The sequence below is a fragment of the Cavia porcellus genome, unplaced genomic scaffold (genome assembly GCF_034190915.1).
Source record: "Cavia porcellus strain 051 isolate PalLab524CR breed Dunkin Hartley unplaced genomic scaffold, mCavPor4.1 scaffold_6, whole genome shotgun sequence".
NCBI lineage: Eukaryota > Metazoa > Chordata > Mammalia > Rodentia > Caviidae > Cavia > Cavia porcellus.
In genome coordinates, this window is record NW_026947489.1 from 38,749,657 (window position 1) to 38,765,380 (window position 15,724).

Consider the following 15,724-nt stretch of genomic DNA (forward strand, 5'->3'; position numbering starts at 1 on the left):
GGGAGGAGTGGGACCCGCGGGGGTGGAGGAAGAGGCCTCGCGCCGAGGAGGGAGCAATTGAATTTCAAACACAAACAACTGCACGAGAGCGTACCCACCGCGCAGAGCGTCGTCGGACCCGGGCCCGCCCCGTCCGAGCGGCGCGCGAGTGTAGAGCCGTGGCCGCGCCAGAGCTCGAGCCGGGGGCCGCCATCGAGGCGGGGGCCGTGCGCGGGCCGGAGCGGAGCGGCGCCGCCACCGCTGCCGCCGCGCGCTCAAACTTAGGCTCACGCTTCCCGGCCCGACGCGGAGCCCGGGGCGCCCGAAGCCCCGCCATGTCGCGATCCAACCGGCAGAAGGAGTACAAATGCGGGGACCTGGTGTTCGCCAAGATGAAGGGCTACCCGCACTGGCCAGCACGGGTAAGAAGCGCGGCCCGCACCCCGTCCCCCACAGGCTGGGGTTGCGTAACGCCTGGGGGCCAGGGCAGACTGGCGGGCGGGCGGGCAGAGGACACCTGGGTCCCGGCTCCCCGCCGTCCTAAGCCCACCCGCCGGTTACATAACCGTGGTGGCGGCGGGGGGCGCACCTGATGGGCGCGTGCGCGGCGCGGACTACGGGGCGCAGATCCCCCCCGGCCGGCTCCGTGCTCGGTTCCGCCCCCAACCCCCACTCTCGCCGCGGCTCCGGGCGCGCGGTGCGGGTTCGGGCTGGCCGCGTGGCTCCTCCCACCGCGCCGCGGGTCCCCCCTTGAGGTCCCAGTTTTCTCCACTGATAGTCACCCCTCAGTTCAGACTTATTTTCCTGGACGAATGGTTACAGAAGACAGGAGTCTAAATAGGGATGGGTGGAGTGCGCTTTTAGAAAACTTTGGTTTGGAGCGTTTGTGCGCTGTTTGAAGTTGGGAGGAAAAAGGAGGAGGTAGGGGTAACGAAAGAAGGGATCTACCTGCTCTGAAAGCTCTGTGCCAGCATTAGTCTCCCTCAGTTTCACAAAAATGTCCTCCCTATACTGCCAGCTCAAAGGTGGAACTGAGGACCGCAGGGCTTCTCGTGGGGGTGGGAACTAGCTCTAGGTCACTTTAGTGTGGGTGAAGAGCCCGAGTTGAGCCCTCCCCCCATCTTTCACCAGAACCGTTTCGGTTCACCGTGTGGTGAGCCGAGCCCGCCAACAGAAGGGCCTTTAGCACCTGGCCAGGTGGGAAGGTGGGGCTCAAGGAGCTGAGCTGGGTGTTTATCAGCTTTCCCCAAAGACTAAATAGGTTAGGGAAGGGTGGCGGTGCTCTTGCTGGAGTAGACTAGAGGTCTCAGGGGGCAGTGCCTCTGGCAGTTTGCTCTAAAGTTGGTGTAGAGGGGCCTTTGCTGTTAGGAGAGGCATGACTCAGCCCACTGGAGTGTAGGAACCCTGTAGCTGGAAAGCAAAGGGTAGGAAGGGGTGGAGGGAGGGGCAGGCGCAGAAGGCTGCCTCGTGGTTTTGGGTTGCAGAGCAAGGCTACTGTTCATCGGGCCTAGCCTAGGAAAGCCTAAGAAATTGACCTGACCCACCTGGGTCCTATGCAGGACATCGGGCCTGTTTAGCCCCTGTAAGAAAACTCTAGAAGACTCTTCTGGACTAATTCTCTCTCAGGGGAGTGAGTGGTGTGTTCCTGATCGCACATGCCTTGAGTTCCTCTGGCCCTGAAACTTTCATATGGATTAAGTAAGAAGTGTAGGGAACAGGGCTCCCATATCTAGGACCTCCTTAGGGGTTGGGGAAGCAACATTACATGTGTGCATGTATGTGTGGTGTGTGAACAGTCCTGTACTTTACCCTGTACCCTTTGGTTCAACTGGTGTCTTGGCCCCTACGCTAAGGCCCTGGTGGGCAGGGCAAGAGCTGAACTCAGATCTCTACTGCTTCTCCCTCCTGGGGTGAGACAAAGTCCAGAGGCTGGGCTGAGCCATGGGGAGGAGGTGTTGGTGGGAATGTGGGTTGCAGAGAAACACGTCTGTATCTGGAGGAAGGAAAAGGGATAGAGACACACAGGAGCACCCACAACGATCTCTGTCAGGGAGCCCTTGGTGTTTCTGATGACTTGTTAAGTGAGAACAGTGCCTGGCACTGGGGATGCCATCTGTTTCTTCTCTTCACCCTGTGCCTCCAAGACAGGAGGAAGGCAAAGTCTCTTCAGTTGAGGCCTGGAGCTTTTAGATAAAATAAAGAGTTGGGGTGGGGAGGTCAGGCTTGGATTTCAACAAGATAAGGCCCTGCACTTTTCCTTGACTGAGATGGTTGGCAAGAGGGGTGGACTCAAAGCTGTTACTTCCCAGACACCTCCTCCTGGGATACCCCTCCCCCCCAGAGAACAAAGCTGAGTCTCCTCACCATTCTCTGGGCTTGTCTGACTCTGAGTGCCAGAGCCTGAGAGGCTCAGCCCCTCCTGACACGGGTGAGGAGTAGGGCAACACCTCTGGGCAGGATGAATTCGCAGTCATAATGAAGACCCCCTTGTAGACCTTACCTCCCTTGGTCCCTGCTGCTGAGGGGTATAGGTGATTCTGGAAGGACCCTGAATGCTAAAGGGCTACGTGGTAAGAGGACCTGGCTGGAAGGAGTGTGACTCCATCTTAACCTTTCTTTTCCTTGTCCTTTTGCCCAACTTCCTGGGGAATCTCCAAGCACTTAACAGTTAAACTCCAGGACTCAAGGATTTTCCCTCCAGGTTTCTTCCTCCTCTCACTCTTTCCTGTTTCACAATCCCAGAAAAGCTTCTAAGCAGCCCAAGGCCTTTTCCACCCTGTCTTTCCTCCATTTCCTCCCCCTTCTCTTCTCTCTCCCTTAGGGTTGCCACACTTCCTGGCCCCCAACAGCCTAACTGCCTGCTGCCCTGGATTTTCCGGTTCCTGGGTCAGGTCGGCCCAGCCCTGGGTGTGGTGGTCAGAATCTGATGGCCCACAACATGTGCTCAGTATTCTCTCTGCCTTCCCAAGTGCTGGGGAAGTGACCCTGGTCTTCTAGTGGTCTAAGGCCAAGAGAGCAGTGTTTAATCCCTCTCGCCCCTCTGCACAACTCAGAATGTGCAAGATGGGGTGTCATTCAAACGCAGGGGAAGATGTGCAGGCAGATGGGCCTGGGCCTGAGAAGGAACCTGCCTGGATCCCTGCAAGGGCTCAGAGGTTACAGAGCCTTCTCTCCTTTTAGCTGGTAGAGGGGCTATGGCAGGGCCCTGCCATGACCCACTTAACATTGACTCCCTGGTTCTAAGTCACAGCCTGGATATGAAGGCATCAACTGAGAGGCAGATATCTATTGGGGTACAGTGCTCCCCTGAGGACTTATATTCTCCCTGCCTAGGAAAAATTACTCTTTACTTCCAAAGTATCAGAAAAAGCATTTCCTTTAATCTCATACAGAGGGCATCACTTTCCCTAATACCTCTATCTAGTGTTGGGGGTTGACATACCTAAGGGCCTTAGATAATAAACCTTGTGAGCTGTCCCCAAGCCCTCTTCCTCTTTTTGAGTGGTTGGAATTCCGTTAAGAAAAAGAGGATCATGCTAGGTGACACATGCTTATAATTCCACCACAGGAGGAGATCCTCCTGATTCCAAGTTGGAGCCCAGTCTGGGCAACTTAGTGAGACTCTGTCTCAGAATAAATTTAAAAGTTGGACATGGTGATGAATGCCTGTGATTCCAGCACTTGAGGCTGAGGCAGGAGTATCACCTTGAGTCTGAGACCAGCCTGGACTACATAGTAAGTTCAAGGTCAGCATGAACTACATAGTGAGACCTTAAACAAAACTTAGTTCAGTAGGAATCTCCTTCCCCCTTCCCCCATGGGTGGGTGGGAAGGTAGAAGGACCCTTTACTCTTGCACTGTCCTCTGCGCCTTATATCTGGGACCATCTTTTCTGAATCCTGAAGTCAGCAAAGGTGGGTGTATCTGGTGCATTTTTTTCTATTTTTAATTCTTTTTTTTTTTTTTTTTTTTTTTGTACCAGGGATCAAACTTAGGACCTTGTGCTTGTTGGGCAGGTGTTTATGCTGCTGAGCTAACTCCCTGGCTCTATCCTTCTTTTATTTCTCCCTGCTTCACCATTCAGGCTCAGTTGTGTCTTTTAAGTTCACATAGGAACTTAAAAGGAAGCTGGGCAGCCAGGTGCTTTGCCATCTGCCTTTCTGGAGAAAACCTATCTCATTTCTGACCTTTCCCCCACCCCATTCCCTTCCTGAGCCTCAGTTTCTCTTTCATCTTACATTTACTTGGATCTTGTTAATGCTCTGGCCCAGGTGTAGGCATGGAGAATGCCAAGATCAAAGTTGATCAAAGTTCCTTACTGCACTCTCAGCCAGCCATAAGCCCTTTTGCCCCCACCCCTGCTGGGTTCTGCCAGAGCAGATCCAGGAGGCCGAGGGAATAATAGCCTAGTCTTATTATTGCCCTATCCCAGTCTCCTGGGATTGCTAAGCCCTGGAGGCCCTCATTTTGTTTTTGCTTACTCCTCTGAGAGGAAGGCTGGGAGCTAGCTGATGACAGGTACCAGGTGTCCTATCCAGTCTCTAGCCCTTCTTCCCCAAGGACTGGCCTTCTGAGAGCACATCCCATCAACCAATCCGCCAGCCTGTCAGTCCTAGCTGTGGTTTCCAGCACTTCTGGGGACTCAGGTGCTAGACTCTAGGCTTGGGGGTTGGGGTGTTAGTGTTCTTTCCTCTCCAATCCACGTATAAGGCCTAGGGGGAGGGGCGGTCACATTCCTAGTTGCTGAGTGGCCCTGGAGGCGGGGTTGGGTTGTCATGGCAATAGGATCTTGTTTGTGGGGGGGGGCTGCATGCCTCTTCACCCTCTGTTCTCCAGTAAGCTCGCGATAGTGAGGAGGGCCCAGTTTGTGCTGGATCTTCCTGGGGGGAGGGGCTGGACCTCTGTCCCTGGAGGCCATGGGGGTAAGGGGGAGGTCCCTAAAGCCTGGAGACTCCCAAATCTGGGAAGAGATGCCCCTGGAATTCATGCCTGGGCCTCACCCCACTCCTGGGTGTGTCTGGGCTCATTCCCATCCACTCAGTCTTTCTTTTCTCCCCAGGCCTCCAGTTGGGTCGTCTGTCCCTGTTTCTTTCCTTGAAATCACTGCCCTTGCCTGTCTGTCTACTGTCTGTGTCTTGGGCCCCAGTCAACATGGCCACCTGGCCTCTGTGGGCTGGAAGACAAGCTGCCGGGGCTGCTGCAAGTGTTGCTGGGAGTTGTAGTTCCACCCCCAGTGCAGCCTGCCCTCAGCTTCCAGGCCCTGATAGGGAGAGGCTGGCTAGGCCACTGTTTCTCCATTTTCCTGACCTCAGACCTCTGTACCTCCCACCATTTCTACTTCAGCCTTGGTCTTGGGCCAGGATTTGGGGCAAGGGACCAGGTCAGGAGATCTAGCCTGAGACTTGGCCCTTGTTAACTTATCTTCACTTTTTTTAGTCTCAGTTTCCTCATCTGTAAAACCAGAGGGTTTTCAAAGTGTTCTTCAGAAGCTGTGGGGGCTGCTGTTAGAACTGGTGTTAAATAGGGCAGCCCTTTGACTTCACTCCTGCACTTAAGCCAGATTAGTCTGCTCCGTTTCATAGGTTCATTCTGCAAATACTTATTGTGTACCTGTAGTGCACTAGGGACAAAGACAGACATGGTCTCCAATTTTGGGGATCAGTATGTGCCAGGTAGTCCACATAGACATCCACCAAGTAATGAGTCAGTGTCAAATTGGACCTGTGAAGGAAAGGTGCCCAGGGAGAAGTTTTCTCCATGGGGCTGGCCAGGCCAGGAGCCGGAGAGGCGTTCTGGAGAAGTAAGGGTAGAGTGGAAGCTGTGAGGCTGGTCAGGATTTCTAGCAACTGAGAAATGAAAGCAGGGAGGCTAGCATGGAGAACATCGTGGGACAACTTGGTGATCACAAATACTTGTGAAGTGTGCTCCATGCTGTTATGTAGAGGCCACCTGTTCTTTACAGATAAAGAAACAGAAGCAAAGGTTTGGTAAACTGTATGGTTAGCAACTGAGGGTGGCAGAGGAGATTCAGACTCTGCTGTTGTGGGGAAGAGATAGGACAGGTGCTCATGAGTTGAAAGGGAATGAAATGTGTGGAGCAGTATTTGGAAATTGCAGTGGGACAGGAGAAAAAAAAGAGTTTGGAGCTGTGGTTTTATTTTAGGCATTGCTGAGTCAGGAGGATTGTGATTTGAGGGCCAGCCTGGCTGTATAACAAGCCCCTGTTTCAAAACAAACAAACAAAAAAAAGTGCCTGGTGCCTGGACATCCTGGGAAAGGTGCTTATCTGGCTGTGAAAGCAAGGGATGAGACTTTGGGTTTCATGTCTGACTTAATTTGAACGAAGTTCACTACTAAAAATGGTTCAAAAGCCAGTCTTGTGGGCACTAGGGACCCACTGTCTGTCTTTGAGGTCTGTGCTCTTGCTTCCCGAAGCCCTTAGAACTCTAGCTCATGCCCAATTCCCTTATTTCACCCCAGATTGATGAAATGCCAGAGGCTGCTGTGAAATCCACAGCCAACAAGTATCAAGTCTTTTTCTTCGGGACCCACGAGACGTGAGTGAGGGGCAGTGAGGTGCCGGCTGGGAGGGCCCTGGGAAGACTGCTCTGGGGAGTGAGGTGGTAATGGTGACCCCTCTGTATCGGGCTGTGCAGCCTAGGGGCAGCAAGGGGCTCGAGAGCACAGTCTCCCATCTCTTACCAGGGCATTCCTGGGCCCCAAAGACCTCTTCCCTTACGAGGAGTCCAAGGAGAAATTTGGCAAGCCTAACAAGAGGAAAGGGTTCAGCGAGGGGCTATGGGAGATCGAGAACAACCCAACTGTCAAGGCTTCTGGTTACCAGGTGAGCTGCCATCTGCCCCAGAGCCCCTAGACAGCAGGTGTGGCCATGGGCTCCGGGAGCCTTTGGCACAACAGGGCTTTTGGGGTGTGGGGTGGGGCCTTCTACAAAAGGGGTTGGGTATTCCCATGTTATATAGTTGTGGTTAGGGGCCATTATTAGGTGGTAGTGGTATGATGGGCCTTTTGGGCCCAATGTGAGTGCAGGACATGGCCTTCCTCCTCCCATGAAGGCTTCCAGGAGGAGGTGCTCCTGAGCCGGGCAGGATGAGGCGGGAGGGTGGGGGGGCGGGGTTGGCGGGGGAAAGGGTCCCAGCTCCCTCTGGGAGAAGTTGACCCGAGGTTTTGCCTCCTGCTCCAGCCCTCCCCCCTCCTGCACAGAGCCCTGCCTGCCCGGCCAGTGGGTTTACCCGGGGGCTAATCCGACAGAGGTGGGTCTCAAATCACTTGTGAGACTGGGCACCAGGGTGGGGGTGGGGGCGAGGTGGGATAAAGAAAAGTGAGTGAGGGGGGTTTGGGGAGAGGGGGCCCAGCATGGCAGCTGCTGGTGCCACTCAGCCTCTGCCATCTCTGCCACAGACCTCCCAGAAAAAGAGCTGCTCAGAAGAGCCAGAGCCAGAACCTGAAGCCACAGAGGGTGACGGTGACAAGAAAGGGAATGCAGAAGGTAGCAGCGATGAGGAGGGGAAACTGGTCATCGATGAGCCAGCCAAGGAGAAGAACGAGAAGGGGGCCCTGAAGAGGAGAGCAGGAGACCTGCTGGAGGTAAGGACTTCCAGAAACCTTGATAGGGTACCCTATAGCAGCAGGGCTCTCCCTCAGGAAGCCCTCAGGCTGAGAAAGATGCCTAATCTTGGAGAGCTGAAGAGATGGGGTATAGAAAACATTTTGTAGTTAAGAGGCTGCAGACTGGTCTTCTTGGTGGTGCACATCAGTAATCCCAGCACTTGGAAGGCTAGGACAGGAGGATCTCTTGTGAATTAAAGGATATTTTGACCTATAGTGAGACTCTTAAAAAAAAAAAAAAAAAAAAAGGGCGGGGGTGGGGGGAACAGGCTGCAAAAGAAGTGACTAGCTGTCAATCCAGAAAAAAGAAGCTTCCTGGTACCTATGTTCTGAAGCCTCAGCCTATCTCATCTTTGCCACTCCTGCCTAGGACTCCTCCCCTAAACGTCCCAAGGAGGCAGAAGACCCAGAAGAGGAAGAGAAGGAGGCAACCACCTTGGAGGGTGAAAGGCCCGTCCCCACAGAGGGTGAGAAGAACAACACCCCCTCTGAGCCCAGCTCTGGCCAGGACCCTCTTCCTGAAGAAGAGGAGGAGGAGGAAGAAGCTGCCAAGGAGGATGCTGAGGCCCCAGGCATCAGAGATCATGAAAGGTAAGTGTGTCTTCTTGGCAGCAGCCACCTGCAAAGAGAAGGCCTGCTATGAGCACCCTCTCAGGAGGTGGGGGGCTTTCTAGGAGGCTAACCTGATCCATGCAAGTAACCCTTCTCCCCTCCACCATCCCACAGCCTGTAGCCAACAATGTTTCAAGAGGAGCCCCTCCCCGTTCCTGTTGCTGTCTGGGTGCTACTGGGGAAACTGGCCATGGCCTGCAAACTGGGAACCCTTTTTTCCACACAACCTGCTCTCCACTCATTTCTCCCAGTGTAAGCCCAGTCCCTGGAGATTGATCTGGCGTTCCACTTTTGGGTCCCCCCGACCTATGACCTGAGTTAGGGCCATGTCCTCAGCTCCATGGGATGAGACAAGGCTGTTGTGTCCCATGCTGCTTGAAGGGCTTCTGTGTGGGTCTGGGCTGGCTGTTCCTGACGCCCTCCTCCATAGGGATTCTGGTGGTGTTGGGTAGGAGCAGAAGTCATGGAGTATAAACAGGGTGGGCTTTGAGCTGGGGCTTTGGGGGAGCAAGAGGGCAGGCAGCATCCCATGCTGCTTTCCCCTACTGCCACACCTCTTCTCAGCTGCCTAGATTCAAGGAAAGTGGGACAGCCTGTGGGGGAGGGCTCCTTTTCGTAAATCCTGGATGATTGACAATACCTGTTCTTTTGCTGATGCTCTAGGGGTTCTGTGAGTTGTAGTTTATCATCAAGAGATTTGGGGGCTTCCAAGTTTGGGCCAAGGGCCTGAGATCTGAAGGGCTGGCTTTACCCATGTGGGTAAGGAGTGTTGAGCATCTGCCCCCTTTAGATCTCGGGCCGGAGATGGGATTCCCTGGGGAAAGTCCTACCTGCCCTCTCCCCTTTTCCCACAGTACTCAAGGCCAGCCTAGTTACATGTACCACCCAGACATAAAGGAAAAAACACATTTTTTAGGAAATGTTTTTAATAAAATAAAATTACAAAAAAAATTTTAAAGGCCCCTAACCCTTTGTGTGCTCCCTGTTCTGCTCCTTCCCCATGTTGCTCCCATTTCTGAGGTGCACTGGGAGCTCCCCTTCTGTGTGGGGCTTGATGACTTTTTGTAGCTGGGGCTTTGGTGTTTCTTCTGGTGTCATTTCCTATCCACATATCCCTACCTGATCCCTTGGTGTTTTCACTAGATCTGGTTTGTAACTTACTGAGAGGACAGAGAGAGTGAGTGCCCTCTTCCAGCCTCTTCCTAGTGGTTTCTCACTGCTCCATCTCTTGTCTCTTATACCTGCCTCTCTACTTTGGGCTCTGATGAAAAATTGCTGACTGTAGCTTTGAGAGTTTAGCTCTGAGAACCATAGATGAATTCAGTTCTAGGAAAATAAAACCTGTTGATTACTATATTGGATTCTGACTGGTTTCTTTGGGGGCCACTGGTTAATGGGAGAAGGGAATACAAATGATTTCCTAATCACCTTCTCAGATTGAGGTTGGAAGTGTCAGTCTGCTCACCCCCACCTCACCCCAGGTCTGGAAGGGGTTTTAAAAAATGCTGTATGTGGTGGTGTACACCTGAAATTCTAGCGCTGAGAGGCTGAGGCAGGAAGATCACAAAAGTTTGAGCCTAGCTCTGGCAACCTAGCAGTTTAGGGTTAAGAAAGAAAAATACAGGTCAGGGTGCAGTGTCTGAGAATGTAATGGAGTGCAAAGGCCCAGAATTTAATCCTCGGTACTACCAGAAAAAAAATGGGGTTGGGAAGAATGTGCCAGTATTCGCTAAAAGGGGGTGGGGGCTGGGGATTTAGCTCAGCGCCATAAGTGCCTGCCTTGCAAGCATGCAGTCATAAGTTAGATCCCTGGTACCGATAAAAAAAAAAGAATGCCAGTATCTGCCCCAGCCTAGCTCCTCATGAAGTGGGCATTTGGGAAGACTATAGAAACAGCTTTGACACCCAGAGCTCCCAAGGAAGTCCAGAGATGAGAGCATAACCCTCTCCTGCTAACACTGCTGTTGGCAGACCCAGATCCAGCTGCGGGCTGCACAGAAGGCCAGTTAAGTCAAGGGACAGTATGTTGAGGCAAGGAAACTTCAAAAAGCTGACAAAGATGAAAAACTTCTAAAAAGTCTGTCTTAGTGAAAGATTGATTTAGGGATGATTTATTTATGAGAGTGATTACAGGCCAGTGAATCCCTTCCTACTGGTGAGGGTCTGTAGTCAACTGACAATCTCATTTTAATCACCTAGTAAGGAGATGCTTTCTAGGTCTGCCTATCTAAAGAGCAATGAGATTATTATTTTCTTAGGCTATTGCCACAGATTAGCCCATTGCAGTTCCTGACGTTACACAAGGTACAGGCCAAAATGGGTAATGGCCCTAGGTCCCTTAAGTTGGTTACCAGCCTTGTAGTGTAAGAATATGTGCTTCGTGGGGCATGGTGATGCACGCCTGCAATCCTAGCATTCCAGAGGTACAGGCCGGAGGACTGTTATAAGTTTGACAGCCTCCATTGCATAGTGAGCTAAAGGTCAGACTGAACTATATAGTGAAAGCCTGTCTCAAAAAACAAACAGAGCTGGGGATACAGCTCAGCAGCACAGCACCTACCTGGAAAGCACAAGGTTCCAAGTACAATTTCCAGTACCAAAACAACAAAAATACGTGGTTCACTATTGTGGCACACAGGGTCAGGTGAGGTTAAACAGGGTGCAGGAGATCTGGTCTCAGTGCTCCGCTCCACTAGCATTATAGCAGTCCCCGTACTGGCCGTGGTGCTGGGGATGTTGATAGGGTGGGATCCTCCAGTATTCCCCAAGTTACTTGGAACACAGGAGTCGATCACCTCTCAGATTTCTTCCAGATCTGACATTTTGTGACTAGACTATTCGCAATGGAAGGGTCCATCTCTCATCCTTTCCTTCAAAATGCCTATGGTGGTTTTTAAATCTGCCCTGGCCCTGTCCAGCAGAGAAAGGACAAGGCTGAAACGTCTGCAATCTAGCCTAGAAACAGTTTCTTTCCAGGAAACAGGAAGTCATAACCACCTAGAAAATGGAGCCACCCCCTCTAGGGACAACAATTCCCAACGGCCTCCGCGCAGAGCGTGCGCAGAATGTGACAGGCGCGTCAGCCTATCCAGCTTCGCCTTCGATTCCCGACATGTCTCCCGCCGTTCTTGCGCTGTCTTGATCACCTATTGCCTGCCAAACTTCCTGTTTCTACCAACTCCCAGCATGCTGAGGAGCCAGATTGGTGACTAAATTTCCGCTCTACAATTGGACTACATTTCCCAGAAGCTCAGTGGGCGGATTGAGGCCCCACGTGCGAGTTGATAGGCGGAGGCCGCGCCGAGCAGCAGAAGAGCAGAGGGTCGCTCCACTTAGAGGTACTATGGCTCTGTGGTTTGTCTGCGAGCGGGCGCGGGAAGTGCCTTTTTTTTTGGCTGTGGCTCAGTCGCCTCCGTTGGGTTTCTTTGCACCAGAAAGTTGGAGCGGGTGGGTGAAGAAAGCTGAGATCTGGTAATGGCTGGGAGCTGAGTGCGCACCTTGGAGGAGGCTGGCGGGCGAAGCCTTTGGAGCTGTGACATAAGGGACAGGCGTTCCACACCACCAGTTGATGGCGCCTCCAGAGCAAACAGAAAAGCCCGCTGCGGAAGGAATGCCAGCCTCTGCAGATTGCGGAAGTAGAAGAAAAAGGTGTAAAGGGGTGTAAGGCTGCCCTGGCTTGGGCTGGCCCCATGGTGTCGCCTTCGTGAGCCACATATCTAGAATGAATGGAGTTAAGGGTCTTCTTTACAGCAGGTGGCTCCTAAAGTGGGGCCTAAAGACTGGCCCCATTCCTATCAAGTGCTATTACCCAAAGCAAATCATATCAACCTTCAGGGCCTTAGTTTTCTTGTCTGTAAAAAGAAGTTCAATGATAGTTGGACCTAACCATCTGTCTTCCTGAGCAATGTGAAGATCAAATGCCGCTAATGGTGAAATTCCCGCCATTAGGTTTGTCACAGTAGTGCCTGGCACTCATTTGTTGAATCTAAATGGGGTATTTAGGGAAACTGTTCCTGTCCTGCAGAACAAGTACTTTAGTTTCTTGTTTCCTCCCCCCTAAATAGGACTGTCAGAATATTTTATCCAAGAGATGATACTATTCATTTTATTGTGTGTGCACTGTTAAAATATTTTAAATGATTTAAATGACTCCAGCAATGCTGTAGAGTTATGGGTGGTGAAAATGAAGCTCAGACGTTAATTGTAAGACAATGTCAGCATAGAGACTAGACCAGATGACAGTAGGGAGTCAGATGACTTACCAGCCCCGGACTCTTGATGCCACTAAAGTGCACTTAGCTCATCTTTTGAAGTCAAGTTCATACTTATTTATAAAACAAGGTTAGTGTTGGGGCTGGGGATTTAGCTCAGCGGCATAAGCGCCTGCCTTGCAAGCAGGCAATCATGAGTTCGATCCCCGGTACTGATAAAAAAGAAAAAGACCAAAAAAAAAAAAAAAAAAAAAGAAACGAGATTAATGATAACTTCATCATTTGTCCGTAGGCTTAAATGAAATGATCTTATTTAAAGGGTCTCATCACATGTCTCAGGTTGGTTTTGAACTATGTAGCCCAGGCCTGTCTTGAACTTGCAAGTGATCTTCCTCTGTCAGTCTCCAGAGTGCTAGGATTAGCCTTGCACCACCACATCTGGCCAAAAAGACATTTAGATGGCACTTAACAAGTAGTAAGTTCTCAGTAAGCTGAAGCCAATTTTATCTTTGCTAGTTCTTTTACTATCCTGTTAATTTAGTCCATTGTCCAAAATTGGGAGGTGTCAGGCATGGTGGCCCAAGCCTGTAATCCCAGCACTCCCAGAGGCTGAGACAGGAGGATCACTGTTGAGTTCAAGGCCAGCCTGGGCTACATAAAAATAGCCTGTCTCAAAAAAATAAGTAAAATAAAAATTTTTTAAAAATCAAGAGGCTTACAGCATATATTTAATTGGAAAATTCAGGACATAATAACCTTAGAGTCTAGTCTAGGTCCTTTTCCTTTAGAAAAGCAGCATAAGGAGTAGCTGTTATTTCCTGTGATGTGGTCACTTTAACTCCAGTTTTCAGTCTCTGCTACCTCTGTTCATCTTGCCTTATTTGCCTGCCTTTTGGCTCCATCCCAGTATTTTTGTTCCATTGCCTGTTTTCTTGCTATCCTGCTATATCCACATTTAATAATTCTCTCAAGTACCTACTGTGTGACAAATTCTTCTGGGGTCTGATGGAGTCAGAATTGAAAAGAGAGATACCATGGCCCATAAACTTAATGTTTTGGATTTTAAAGTCAGATATGTATGGATTTAAATGCCGATTTCTACCACATAGCATTGTGATCATGGGCATGACTTATTCTGCTTCCTCATGTATAAAGTGAAAATAATACAGTCCTATGAGGTTCAAAGAACTGAGGCCCACTGAGACACAGAATAAGTGCTTTAACCCCTTAATGGTCTCCCTCAAGTGTCAGTCAGGTAGCATGTACTTGACTGTCCTAAGCATCTTGCTTGGGCAACTGTAATTTCAACTAGTCCATTCTTGCATTGAATAAATTTGATAAAATTATCATTTTAATATTTGTTATAAAAAGTTTTTAAAATATGAAACTTTTGGTCATTGTGTATTTAAGTAACTGTTAAGTGGTTTAAAATGTTCTTGCCAAGTATAGTGGCAAACCCCTGGAATCCCAGCTGTCCAGGCAAGCTAGGTAATCACAAGTTGAAGGCCAACCTGAGCAGCTTGGTGAGATCCTGTCTCAGACATAAAAAGGGCAAGGATGTAGCTCACTGCAAGGCTATGAATTTGATTCCCAGTAACATGAAAAAAAAAAAAAAAGTTCCTTCTCTTGTTTAGTGTCCTTGCTTCTCTCTCCCAGAGCTGACAAGTAAAGCTTCTGAGTCTCACCGTTGAGGTTTCCCACAGCCTCCAGCTATGCGTCTTTCTGCCTTGCTGGCCTTGGCATCCAAGGTCACGCTGCCTCCCCACTACCGCTATGGCATGAGCCGCCCAGGCTCCTTGGGAGATAAGAGGAAGAACCGCCCAGGGATCCGGCGGCGCCCAGTAGTTGTGGAACCCATCTCTGATGAAGACTGGCACCTGTTCTGTGGGGACATAGTAAGCGCTTCTTCCAGAGGATGGATGGGAAGGCTTTCCCAGGCAAGGATCCATTTCTCTGATCCCTGTGTCTTCTCACAGGTGGAGATCCTAGAAGGCAAGGATGCTGGGAAGCAGGGAAAAGTGGTTCAAGTCATCCGGCAACGAAATTGGGTGGTCCTGGAGGGCCTGAACACAGTAAGTGAAGAACGCAAGAGGACACCCAAGGAGGCTGTCCAGTCTGTCCTTATAAGAGCAGCATAAGGCAGCATGAACCTGGCTTACAGGGTGGTTGTATGAGTGAGTGTCCTATTTTTCAGCTTTGACTGAGCAGCAAAGGGCAAGCCCTTCATACATCTTGCTTTCTGATAACTCCTTCTCTTGGACAGCATTACCGCTACATTGGCAAGACCAAGGATTCTCCGGGAACCATGATTCCTAGTGAAGCCCCCTTGCTTCACAACCAGGTCAAACTTGTGGATCCAATGGACAGGCAAGCACCTGGGGCTGTGGTCGGGAGGCATCTCACCCCAGGTCCATGAAGGTTTGACCATAGATAGATGGGCAACCCACTTAGTCACTAGAATGGTGAGTTGGATGCTCTAGAAATTGAGTGGTCCATCTCCTGGACATGACTCCTTATGAGTACCCCTAATACAAATGTAAAGAAATGAGGTGGGAGGTAACTGTAGTGCTTTTAACCACTACTCTGTTTGTGGCATGCAGTGTGATAGAGGTTCTAGATCTAAATCAGGCTTTTTTTATCTCCCAGGAAACCCACCGAGATTGAGTGGAGATTTACTGAGGCAGGAGAGCGAGTTCGAGTCTCAACAAGGTCAGGAAGAATTATCCCCAAACCTGAATTTCCTAGAGCTGATGGCATTATCCCTGAAACGTGGATTGGTGAGGCTGGGTGAGGGGCAGAAAGAGGGTAGGGGTGGCATGAGGAGGAGAAAACGAGGTTAAGTTGGCAGACCCTTCCAGGCATCTCTCTTCCACCTCAACAGATGGCCCCAAAGACACATCTGTGGAAGATGCCCTAGAAAGAACGTATGTGCCTCGTCTAAAGACACTGGAGGAAGAGGTGATGGAGGCAATGGGGATCCAGGAAACCAGGAAACCCAAGAAAGTCTACTGGTATTGAGCCTGAAACAGCAGCTTCTTCCTTGTCTTAGCTGTGAAGGCAGAGGGGCCTGTTCCTCAGACACTAATAAAGTGCCATGAGCCATCTTGTGTGTTGCTGTGGTCTGCTAGTGTTGTAGCCAGCGTGCCACCTTCAGGGCCTGAGGGAAGAGCTAGTTTCCTAATAGTACAGCTTAAATGGAAGGTGGCCTTCCTGGGGATGGGATGGAAACAAACCAAAAAGACAGCTGCTCCCTCCAGGGAGACCTCTGAGCAAAAGAAGGTATCATGCAGGCTACC

General features: G+C 50.8%; 2 protein-coding genes across 4 annotated transcripts; both read left to right on the plus strand.

Moving 5' to 3' along the window:
• On the plus strand, positions 1-9,571 carry Hdgf (heparin binding growth factor). Its single transcript, XM_063250375.1, has 6 exons — positions 1-401; positions 6,460-6,536; positions 6,685-6,823; positions 7,399-7,584; positions 7,976-8,196; positions 8,332-9,571. Exons 1-6 carry the CDS (start codon positions 315-317, stop codon positions 8,336-8,338), a joined length of 717 nt encoding a protein of 238 aa, XP_063106445.1. The 5' UTR covers positions 1-314; the 3' UTR covers positions 8,339-9,571.
• A 1,793-nt stretch (positions 9,572-11,364) lies between these two features.
• Positions 11,365-15,530, plus strand: Mrpl24 (mitochondrial ribosomal protein L24). Of its 3 annotated transcripts, XM_063250377.1 has the most exons (7): positions 11,365-11,555; positions 11,652-11,865; positions 14,085-14,323; positions 14,405-14,500; positions 14,692-14,795; positions 15,075-15,137; positions 15,310-15,530. In XM_063250377.1, exons 3-7 carry the CDS (start codon positions 14,141-14,143, stop codon positions 15,524-15,526), a joined length of 663 nt encoding a protein of 220 aa, XP_063106447.1. In that variant the 5' UTR covers positions 11,365-11,555; positions 11,652-11,865; positions 14,085-14,140; the 3' UTR covers positions 15,527-15,530. The 3 variants fall into 3 exon arrangements, with proteins under 3 accessions (XP_063106447.1, XP_063106446.1, XP_003475688.1); XM_063250376.1 differs by lacking the exon at positions 11,652-11,865 and having other exon boundaries at positions 11,374-11,555; XM_003475640.5 differs by lacking the exon at positions 11,652-11,865 and having other exon boundaries at positions 11,375-11,555; positions 15,075-15,205.
• Positions 15,531-15,724: the final 194 nt, after the last annotated feature.

Coding starts and splice junctions, on each gene's coding strand:
- Hdgf (XM_063250375.1), top strand. CDS start 315: ATGTCGCGATCCAACCGGCAGAAGGAGTACAAATGCGGGGACCTGGTG. Junction 402..6,459: donor ACCCGCACTGGCCAGCACGG/GTAAGAAGCGCG, acceptor ATTTCACCCCAG/ATTGATGAAATGCCAGAGGC. Junction 7,585..7,975: donor GAGCAGGAGACCTGCTGGAG/GTAAGGACTTCC, acceptor ACTCCTGCCTAG/GACTCCTCCCCTAAACGTCC.
- Mrpl24 (XM_063250377.1), top strand. CDS start 14,141: ATGCGTCTTTCTGCCTTGCTGGCCTTGGCATCCAAGGTCACGCTGCCT. Junction 14,324..14,404: donor ACCTGTTCTGTGGGGACATA/GTAAGCGCTTCT, acceptor GTCTTCTCACAG/GTGGAGATCCTAGAAGGCAA. Junction 14,501..14,691: donor TCCTGGAGGGCCTGAACACA/GTAAGTGAAGAA, acceptor TCTCTTGGACAG/CATTACCGCTACATTGGCAA.